Here is an 11,507-nt window from a genome sequence, read left to right as displayed (position 1 = left end):
CTTAAGGTGTCACTGAAAATTTTGAAAATAATATTTCTCATACTTGCCTTCAATTTAAAAACACCCCTCTAGGCTACATGAGAGTTTTACAAAGGGAGCCATATTTGGCCTGGGGAATAGACCCCAAATATGCCAGAACCCGCAGTTCCTTCCATATATCTCTGCCTATAACTCTGGATTCCCAAAAGATGAGGAATCCCTGGCCTAAGGTTTCCAAAGTCAAGATTGATCCCTTTCCCAAGTGACAGTCACAAAGCAAACACTGTATCACACCCCACCTCAAGAAAAGAGAATGGTCAACTACAAAAAAGTCTCTCGACATGCTCTTTGTGACCTTAAGCAACAGCTTTCCCCTCGTTGGGCCTCAGTTCTACCTTAAATTCAGAAGACTGTGATCGCTCACACCCAGCCCCAAAATTATCTCACCAGTCACTTGCCAAGCCCCGCCCCAAGCTACCTGGCGACCTTACTATTTCTGAGTCTGGCTCCTCCCAGCGACTCCTTCCCTTTCAATTCCTTTGATAAATAGCTTCCCCTCTAATGGCTTTTGCTCTGGAAACTGCACCTCCTAACTCCTGCCAGAGACAGTTCTCCCCAGCATGAGCGCTGTCCCGCTCCCCTCGGCCAGGACAGCAGGTCTTCCCCTTAGCTTCTTGTTTCTGCTTTCCTTCTGGGTAGACCGAGGTGTGGTAGCTAAGGAGCTGAAGTTTGTGACATTGGTGAGTAGACTTTTCTCATTGCTTTTCCCTTAAAACTGTTACCAGCAGCGGCTGATAACCAAGTGTCAGGTTTCATATTAGCCTCCTGTGGTCTCCCAGAGACCAAACTCAAAGTGAATAATCAAGTTTCGCAAGTTCCTCCTAACGAATACTTAACATGTCCTGACAAACAGTGTTTGGTTTGGTTGTATGTGCCTTTGTCGATGTTCTTTATTCACTTACTTCACAACTGCCCTAAATGCACGTTCCTTTTGACAGCCTCAGAGGTAGGGGGAGCTTCCTCAAAGTGGGGGGAGGCCTCAGCTGGCCATGGTTCGCACTAGGAGCTTAATCGGGCTTCATTCAGTTTAATGATGATTAGTTTGCAAACCAAAAAACTGTCCTTTTCTGAATTAAGTAGCCCCTTCCCTTTCATTTATCAGGAAATTGGAAAATATATTTGTAAACAGTCTTTGAAGCGTAAAAATGAAACTAAACTCAAGACTTCGAGGAGGACTTCCTGATGCATAGATTTGGTTGACCATTAAAATAATGTTTTTCTCCACGCAATGTAACATGCGACAAATTATGGGGAAAGGGGGTGGCATGAAGTTAAGGAAAGAAAATATACTGTTGGTGTTATTTTAAAAACAGATAGAAAGGGGCTTTGCAAAGTAAAGGGGATTTATCATTTTACCTGGGTGTCCTGGAATCAATTCCTCTGTGTCTCCTCGTTTCTCTTTGTGTTTGATTTTCTTTGTATGTCTCTCTTCTTCTGCTTCACTCAGGCTCCCTCTGCCTCTGACCCTCTCTTTGTCTTTCACAGCAGCTCTCTCAATCTCTTTCTCTTCCTCACTTTTTTTTATTTGATAGAGTGAAAATATGCTAGTAAATAATTAAATTTTCATACTGTAAGAGTACTCAAAATTTATTTCTATAATTTGCAGGGAAGTCATCTTTTACTTAAAAATTAAACATGAAGTTCCTGTTTTCTCAGCTTAGCGTATTCAGCACTCCTTTCTTTCCCTACAGAAAAAAAAATTTCATACCATATGATTATGAGTACAGTAAATCGTTACTAGGTCATGAGTCAACAAATGAGAGACAGAATCAGAAACATATCATCAATTTATTTACAAATGATTTACCAGATGCCAGACTTCCGTGCTAAAAAAAAAAAAAGTGTGTAATATTGTGTACCTTCTGTAGAGACATCCATGCAAGTTAGACTTTTTTGTTTGTTTTTTTAACGTTTATTTATTTTTGAGAGCCAGAGAGACAGAGCATGGATGGGGGAGGGGCAGAGAGGGAGGGAGACACAGAATCCAAAGCAGGCTCCAGGCTCTGAGCTGTCAGCACAGAGCCTGACCTCGGGGCCGGAACCCACCTACCACGAAATCCTGACCTAAGCTGAAGTCGGACGCTTAACTGCCTGAGCCACCCAGGCACCGTAGACTTTTACTTGTATTCCTTGCCAACACGTGCGTTAAGTGAGTGTCAGGACTCTGCAGAAATTACACTGTCAACACTGTAAACCTGTTGCAAGCTGGTTGAGTGGAATCTTCTCTGAGATATTACAGTGAAGTTTCAGTTAACTTCACGTGGCCAATTCTCTGCCTATTTTACCAGAGTCCAGGCTAACTTCCATTGGTACCAAACTGTTGTGGCTTTCCTTTCTCCCCCATCACTCTCAGTTAACATGTATTCAAGGACCACAAGTTAATTCTATCTATCTAAGGACTTCGGCAAGAAGATACTACTTTCTTGTTTTTATTGATTAGAGAGAATATTTGACTATACATGGTTAAATTATATACCCAGGCAAATCCTTACAAAATTATTAGAACCAGGAGCACCTGGGTGGCTCAGTCGGTTAAGCATTCAACTCTTGATCTCAGCTGAGGTCTTGATCTCAGGATTGTGAGTTTAAGCCCAGCATTGTGCTCCGTGCTGGGCCTGAAGCCTACTTTATTATTATTTTTTAACATAAACAACATAATTTAATTGTTCTAAAAAGCCTTTTCCCTAGGCATTATAGTCTTGATGTTATAAATGTGCAAACTAAGACAAAGAAAGTTAGATTGCTTGCTTAGTATCATAAACTATATAAGTGTTCATTATTTTATTTTTTTAGCTTTCTTTTTTTATTGTTCAAAATTTTATTTAAATCCAAGTTAGTTAACATGTAGTGTAATAATGGTTTCAGGAGTAAAATTTAGTGATTCGTCACTTACATGTAACACCCAGTGCTCATCCCAACAAGTGCCCTTAATGCCCATCACCCACCCATCTCCCCTCCAGCAACCCTCAGTTTGTTCTCTGTATTTAAGAGTCTCTTATGGTTTGCCTCCCTCTCTGTTTTTATCTTATTTTTCCTTCCCTTCCCCTGTGTTCATCTGTCTTGTTTCTTTTGTCTTTCTCTGACATATTTCAGTGAAGCCTACAAAAAAAAAAAAAAAAAGAGAAAATTGTTAGAACCAGAATAAAGGAAAGCTGCCTCTGATTAAAGTGGTAACATTAGTGACAATAACCAATCGTGACTCAAATGTTTTTTACATGCCAGGCACTGCTCTGAGAGTTCAATATGGAATATGTCACATTATCCTCCCAAAAACGCTGTAAAGTAGGGTTTCTAGGAAAACACAGGATACCAAGTTAAATTTGAATTTCAGATGAACATCAAATAAATTTTTAGTATAAAGGGTGTTTCATGCAATATCTGGGCATCCTGTAGTTTTGTTTGCTATATCTGGCAACTGTTCCCCAAAGTTTTTGTAAAAACCTTACTAACTCTATTTTATAGATAAAGAAATTGAGACACAAAGAGGTTAAGCAGTTTGCCCATGGTTACACGGTGCAGTCAGGATTTGAATCCAGGCTGTATGATCAAAGAGGCCGTGCCCTTAATCACTAAACATATTCCATTCCTGCTGTGTGTGTTTAAGCCAGCACATGGAGCTGAGATCTTTCCATGGAGGTTAGGTGTACAGATTTAACTCCTACTCAAAATCAGCAGGTGGCTTCCTCGCTGTTTCTCTCTGATCCAAGAAAAATAAATCTTCCCCAATTCTAAAAAGCTGTTCTTGGCAGAAAGAGCAGGAAACTGTCTCGGGTTCTTGTTCCCTGTCATGAAAAGAGTCATCACATGATCTTTTAAAACAGGTTTATCAAAGTTCGTCTCATGGAATGCTAGTTTGATGAGTTGTTAACAGGAGTTGCTTGGTAAAAACAAAATGGGTTTCAGTAGTTAAATCTGCACTGGGAACAGAACAAGGGTTAAACTGTATTTCAGGTGTTTTAAGGGCAGGACTCCTCAGTCTTTTTCTGATATGTGCTGTGGCTTTAAAGGAAAGGATTTAATAAAACTGCATTTCCTAAACTTTGACCATAGAATCTACCTCCTTCTTTTCCAGAGTGTCCCATAGAAAACCCTTAGAGAATCATTATTCTTAACTTTTTAGAGAGAGAATAATAAGCATGGTGAGTATGGGAGGTCAAGGGAGATCTCTCTCGATTGCCTTTTTTCAGGAGGGACCTGAAATTAGTGACTGCCAGGATTAGAAGCCGAAGTAGGACATTCCAGGCCGACAGAACATCACTGCCGTGAGGCTAGGATAAACAATGTATTAGATGTATGTGCCACAGGGGCTCTGAGGCAAAGCATGTTTAGTAAGAATATAAAGTTATAACATCGAGGTGGGCAAGGCCAGATCAGGTAGGGTGCTGTGGGACCTACGTAACATGCCAAATCTGCTTAGCAGACTCAGTGGAGAAAGATCATTCATGGGGGTCCAAACCATGGGTTTTTTGGTTTGTTTGTTTTTGTTTTGTTTTAAGTAACCTGTGGGCACCTAGGTGGCTCAGCCAGTGAGTGTCCAATGTTGCCTCAGGTCATGATCTCACGGTTCGTGGGTTCAAGCCCTGCATCAGGCTCTCGTTGTCAACATGGAGCCCACTTAGGATCCTCTGTCCCTCTCTCTCCCTGTGTACCTCTCCCACTCTGCTCCCTCTCTCTCTCTCTCTCTCTCAAAGATAAACAAACATTTTAAAAAAAGTTACCTGTGATCTAAAAGGATGAAGTGAATGTGACGTGGTGGGGAAAACAGTGGGTAGCCATCATGAAAAGAAGGAGATCTACACGACTCATTCAATCTCTTTGAGCCTCGGTTTCCTTCTTTGTTCAGGACAGCAACAGTGCCAGCCTGGCCTCACAGGAGTTGTGAGAATTGAAAGAGAGAGCAGGGAAAGAACTGTACAAAACCATGGAGGGTTGCACAAACACAAGAGGTTGTTATCCTGGATGTCTTCTATTGCAATTACCACTACTGCAAACAGTCCTACTGCTGACCCTCTATTTTTAGGTTTCTAAAGGATTTCGTAGAGTATGACTGCTGGACTGAGAACATAGGTTACAAATTTGGCAGAGCAGTAGTTAAGAAGATTGCCTTTCCACAGACTTAAAAGAGGACCTAGGCACGTCCAAAGGCTCCAGCTGAAACTCCAGTTGCTCAAGAATCCCACCTGTGCACTTGAGGGCACTCCCTGATATGCACGTGTGCACACGCACACACACATATTGATTTCCAGTGCTGGGTAGCGGGGGATGGCTTATCAAGTGTCTCTGCGGGACACCCCTTCTGAAGAGCTCATGGCGTGTTTGAGCCCTAAAACCTATTGAAATATAGAGGAGTTATTCCTGACCTGTAAGGACAGAGTGAGAAAGCTTGTTTAAGCCTTATGATTATGTTCCACGGCGCTGCTGTTTAACAATCCCTCCTCCAAGGGGACCACACTTATTTTCTCCCCAGGCTATACTGTCATTTAGATGCATAATCTCAGTTTTATTTTAAAAATTTTTTAAATGTTTATTTATTTTTGAGACACAGAGAGAGAGAGAAATAGGGAGAGCATGCAAGAGTGGGGAGGGGAGCAGGCAGAGAGAGGGGAACAGAGGATCGGAAGCAGGCTCTGCACTGATAGCAGTGAGTCTGATGCAGGCAGGGCTCAAACTCATGGACCATGAGATCATGACCTGAGCCAAAGTCGGCCGCTTAACTGACTGAGCCACCAAGGTGCCCCTCAGTTTTATTTTTTAAATGGTATTCAGGGTTGTTTCTTATATCAAGGTTTTATTTTCCTCTAGTGCAATACTGCCTCCCCCCCAACACACACAGCTTCCAATCTTAGAGGAAACCCCAGATTCCAGATCACCCACTGGTGGGATGTTAAGGGCTATGTTTTAGCACAGAGAAATGAGCCTCTTACACAGGTTGAGAATGCAGGCATTGGAGACACACAGTCTGTGTTTGGATCTCTGCCCTATCATATCACTTACACTCTGTGTGACCTTGTGAGGTCACTTAACTATAGGGCCGATTTCCTTGTTTGTGAAATGAAGATAATAATAGTAAATGCTTTGTAGAACTGATGAATGGATTAAATTATGAGAAGCACTTGCCACATTTTCTAGGACACAACAAGCATTCAAAAAAACCTTGAGGAATTCTTGTCGTTATAGTACGGTAGGAAGCATTGTAAATTTTATTTCACTACAGTGTCTCTCATCTGACTTCTCTTTGGCTAACTCAGGGCCTCTCAGCTACAGGTACCCCCCTAGAGCACATTTGGCAGTGTCTGGAGAACTTTTGGGTTGCCACAACTAGGGATTGCTACCGATGTCTAGTGTGCAAAGGCCAAGCATGCTGACAAACATCCCACAATGAACAGGACAGTCCCTCAAAAGGAATCATCCAGCCCCAAATGTTAACAGTGCTGAAGTTGAGAAACCCTGGAAACTAAACATTGTAGCTTTTATAATCTATTGAAACCATATAACAACTTTAGTTACTCTGATGTAGGAAAGTATTTTGCACAATTACCTGGGATCTAAAAAAGTCTAAAATGTGTTTCGAAGATAGAGCACCAATGATTAGCCTCGATAATTTCTGAGAATGTGCAGCCTTTCTTTTTTCCATGAGGGGACCGTTCATGACCGCAGTTTCTTACCTGACCACAATGATTGCTTAAGACCCACTATACCCTTATCTGTCTGTTTGTTGCAAACTGTTCTACTGAGACTTTAATTTCTTAGCAGTTCAGGGGACCAAAAGATCAGTTTTCTTTAGACACCAGAGACACAACCCAGGTCCTACAGGCCTCCCTCACTTTCTTAGAATCCCATCTGAAAGATAACCAAAATTTAAGACTGTTCCTTATTCTACTTCTACTGGAGCATCTTAGCCAGGCAGTGTAAATGATAAGTACAGGAAATCTCAGACACCGCAAGGCGTTATGCAGCCCTCCTCTGTATTAAAAATGTTTGGTGGCCTCAGTGTAGACTTCATCTTGAATTTCTTGAGTGTTTTACTTACCTTATCTTTTGATTATAAAATAGCTTTGTGTTTGGTTTGGTATTCTACTCAGGAAGCGTACTGGAATCATAAAATACCAGGGTCTTGAAAGTCCGGACTACTCTCCCCCAAGAATAAAATGTGCAATCAAAATAGCATAACATGCATACGAATCCAGAAGTATGTTCTTAAAGGATTGATGCTTAGCTTTTCTCATCTTCCTATCCACAAGTCCTTTATTCCTAATCTTCTGAAAACTAATAAATCATTGGCTCAAGACAATCACAAATGGTATGTGGCATTTAAAAGCCACTATTTTTATGTTATGTAAAACTTTTAACACCATTTTTACTGTAACCATAATTAAGGAAGAATACTTCTTATCAGAGTTTGTGGTAAAGTGATTTTTCTAAGCTTTGTGTTCCTTCTTGCCCTGATACACAAACCAATCTCCACACGTGGCTTGCCTGCTTTCTAATGAGTGATCATCTTGTTACCTACATTACCTGAAACACAGAAAAGTGTTAGTGAGCTTAAAACAGTGGTCCTTGAGGCACCTGGGTGGTTCATTCTGTTAAGTGTCCGACTTCAGCTCAGGGCATGATCTCACGGTTGTGGGTTTAAGCTCCACATCGGGCTCTGTGCTGACAGCTCAGAGCCTGGATCCTGCTTTGGATTCTGTGTCCCCCACCCCCACCCCCCCACCCCCGCCCCTCCCCTGCTCACACTCTTTCTCTCTCAAAAATAAATAAACACAAGAAAGAAAAGAAAAGAAAAGAAAAGAAAAGAAAAGAAAAGAAAAGAAAAGAAAAAACGGTGGTTCATAACCTGAGATTTACCTGGGGAGATCTTTAAAATCCTGATGCCCTGACCACATCCCAAACTAATTAAACCAAAATCACTAGGAGGGGGATCCAGTCCTAGGAATTTTTTTAATTGCCCCAGGTGATTCCAATGAGCAGCCTAGGCTGAGAACCAGTGGTTTAAAAGAAAATCTATTAGGATGAGCAGAGGCAAAACACCGAAGTGAAATTTTTAACATTACTGTCTTGACCTCTTTTCAGGTATTTAGGCATGGAGACCGAAGTCCCATCGAAACCTTTCCTAATGACCCCATCAAAGAATCCTCATGGCCGCAAGGATTTGGCCAACTCACTCAGGTTGGTTGAATTTTTAGCTAAAGATTGCCAATAAGTCTTAAGGGAAATTAAACTGTGTGGGGTCTGTAATATATTGAAGCCATACAACTACTTTAGTTACTCAGATCCGGAGGAGTATTTTGCACAGTTGCTTAGGATATAAAAAGTCTAAAATATGTTTTGATTGTGGAAGGAGAGGCAATAATGTTTAATTTCAGTAATTTCTCATTATGACCAGATCACCCTAGTGACTAGTAACTGTAGGAAAATTGTATAAAATTGCCAGTTTTGATTTTTTTTTTTTTTTACCCTGTTTGGCTTTATTGAAGCATGAGAGCTGTGCATGGCCACAGATGAATACATGAACTTAAAGGTGCTGAAGAGAGCCAACAAATGCTTGGAGGCCAGCCCCCGTTTCTCAGCCTCCACCTGAGAAAGTAGAAAATAATCTTGTAGTCGATAAACTGAATCAGCAGGGTTAAGAAAACAGAATTCCTCTGCAAATGCCCATACCAGATTTGATTTTTTTTTATCAGCTATGTGCACTGGGATTGAGCCTTCCTGATAAGTGGTCGGTTAAACATAGGGAGCCCTGCTCCCTGAAGAGCACCAAAGGAGAAGGTGAAGGGGAGGAAGACAAAGGCATCTGTAGTCACCACTCCAGTGCCCCACCCCCTTCCCTTGCAAGAGTGGATGGCGCCTGTTTGGGGCCACGAGGCCGCAGGTGTTGCTTCTGTCCCGACCAAAGCAGTTTAAATACGTTAAGAAAATCTCATAGAATGTTTAGAGTCAAAAATCTCTAAACAGGGGCGCCTGGGTGGCTCAGTCGGTTGGGCGTCCGACTTCGGCTCAGGTCACGATCTCGTGGTCCGTGAGTTCGAGCCCCGCGTCGGGCTCTGTGCTGACTGCTCAGAGCCTGGAGCCTGTTTCAGATTCTGTGTCTCCCTCTCTCTCTGACCCTCCCCCGTTCGTGCTCTGTCTCTCTCTGTCTCAAAAATAAATAAACGTTTAAAAAAAAAAATCTCTAAACATTTAACTGAACATTTAAACCAGTGGATCTCAGGATGCCTGGGTGGCTCAGTTGGTTAGGCGTCTGACTTCAGCTCAGGTCATGATCTCATGGTTCGTGGATTCAAGCCCCATGTCAGGCTCTGTGCTGACAGCTCAGAGCCTGGAGCCTGCTTCAGATTCTGTGTCTCCCTCTCTCTCTGCCCCTCTCCTGCTTGTGCTCTCTGTCTCTCAAAAATAAATGTTAAAAAAAAAAATTTTTTTTTAAACCAGTATACCTCAATAGTGGCTAAAAATTGAGGTTATTTGGAGAGCTTTAAAAAACATTGATGTCTGTCCGGGCGGTTCTTATTTGATTCATCTAAGATGTGGCCTGGACGTTGGGATTTTGAGAAGCTCCTCAGTTGAGCATTTGACTCTAATGTGCAGCCAAGGCTGAGAATCACTTCCCTAACTCAACCATGTTGCTTCATAGAGGAGAAATCCCACTGAGGCTATTTGAGGTCAGTATCTTTTGGCTCCCAGGTCTGAGCTCCTCCCACCATAGCCTACCCAGCTTGCGGCTCCTTAAAAGAGAGAACGGTAGCAAAAACCCAGCACTAGTCCTTAATACCTGTGGCGGTGTGAAGAGTCCTGTTCCCTTGCTTGCTTTTCCAGTAAGACGATAAAATACTTTTAGACTGTGGGATCTGGATTCTCCTCTGGGTGTCTCTTGACTAGCCATCAGATTTTCCTAGAGCAGTGTTTCTCAAGCGCCAAGTGTAAATGTATCATCTTGTTAAAATGCAGGTTCTAATATTCAAAAGAAATGAAAACACTAATTCACAAAGATACCTGCACCCCCATGTTCATTGCAGCTTTATTTACAATAGCCAAGACATGGAAACAACCTAAGTGTCCCTCAACAAATGAATGGATAAAGAAATATAGAGAGAGACATATATATCTATATATACACACATACACATATGTATATATGATGGTATATATTATATATATGGAATATTTTTTAGCCTTAAAATTATTAGATCCTGGTGTTTGGGACAACATGGATGAACCCTGAGGGCATTGTGTAAAGTGATATAAGCCAGACAGAGGAAGACAAATACTGTATGATCTTATTTATATGTGGAATTTAAAAAAAATTTTAAAAACCAAACTCCTAGAAAAAGGGATCATATTTGTGTTACCAGAGGCAGGAAGTAGGGGGAGGGAGGTTGGGAAAAGGGGGATCAAAAGGTACAAACTTCTAGTTACAAGGTAAGTAAGTACTAGGGATACAATTTACAGCACAATAACTATGGGTAAAACTGCTCTATGATATTCTATGATATATAGGAAAGTTGTTGAGAGAGGAGACCCCGAAAGTTCCCATTACAAGGGAAAACAATTTGTTTTTCTTTTTTTTTTTTTTTTGCTTTCTCTTTTTATTGTATCTGTATGAAATGCTAACTAAATTTATACCAGTGATCATTTCACATTGTATGTAAACCAAACCATTATGCTGCATACCTTAAGCTTATACAGTGATATGTGTCAATTGTATCTCAATGACACTTGGGGAAAAAATGCAGATTCTAATTCAACCAGTCTGACCTGGGCCTAAGAGTCTTCATTTCTAACATACTCCAAGGTGATACCAATGGTGCTGGTACATGAAGTAGCAAGGTTCTAGAGCTCAAATTCCTCCCTTGGCCAGGCACTTCCAATCTACATAATGACCGAGTGATGGCTGTCTAGGTCACTGGCTCTCAAAGTGTGGTCTCCGGATGAGCAACATCACCATCACTTAAAACTTGTCATAAATGTTAGTTCTCTGGCCCTCCCCAACTGAACCAGAAACTATGGGGTTCAATTCTGGGAGCCTTTGTCTTAATGAATCCTCCAGGTGATTCTGGGAATGCTGAGTTTGAAATCCCCTGCTCTGTAGAAGATGACTGTTTCTTCAAAATTCAGCTGTAAGTTAATGCAACAAATTAGGTCCAAAGTACCTGCTTCTTTAGCTACTCGCATCACCCAGGAAACTAGCAAAAATTAAAGCACACCTGACTCTTTTCACACCTGCTTCCTCATCCTAGGGAGGTGGTAATGATCATGGTATCTTGGAATAGAAGCAAATGAACAAATGGGACCAAGCCGAGCTGTAGTGACCATATCCTCTCTGACTCCTGAGGCTCTGGTAAAACTTGGGATTAAAGATGGACTCGAATGCAGTGTTTCTCAAAGCATGGCACTCTACTACATGGACCTGAATCACTCAGGGCACTTGTTGAAATGCAGATTCCAGGGCCACCCCAGGATCTAATGAGCAG

At 41.6% G+C, this 11,507-nt stretch overlaps 1 protein-coding gene across 1 annotated transcript in view; it reads left to right on the top strand.

The window, feature by feature from the left end:
- The first annotated feature begins 468 nt into the window (after positions 1–468).
- The window catches only part of ACP3 (acid phosphatase 3), a 55,112-nt gene continuing 44,073 nt past the window's right edge, over positions 469–11,507 (top strand). Inside the window, exons 1-2 of the mRNA XM_049629824.1 lie at positions 469–719; positions 8,113–8,208. Coding sequence (XP_049485781.1) covers positions 600–719; positions 8,113–8,208 — 216 coding nt within the window. The 5' untranslated portion in view covers positions 469–599. The remainder of the gene's footprint in view (positions 720–8,112; positions 8,209–11,507) is intronic.

Source organism: Panthera uncia, chromosome C2, assembly GCF_023721935.1.
Source record: "Panthera uncia isolate 11264 chromosome C2, Puncia_PCG_1.0, whole genome shotgun sequence".
NCBI classification, from domain to species: Eukaryota; Metazoa; Chordata; class Mammalia; order Carnivora; family Felidae; genus Panthera; species Panthera uncia.
The sequence above is the reverse complement of the archived record's forward strand: the minus strand, read 5'-3'. Positions and strand labels throughout refer to the sequence as shown.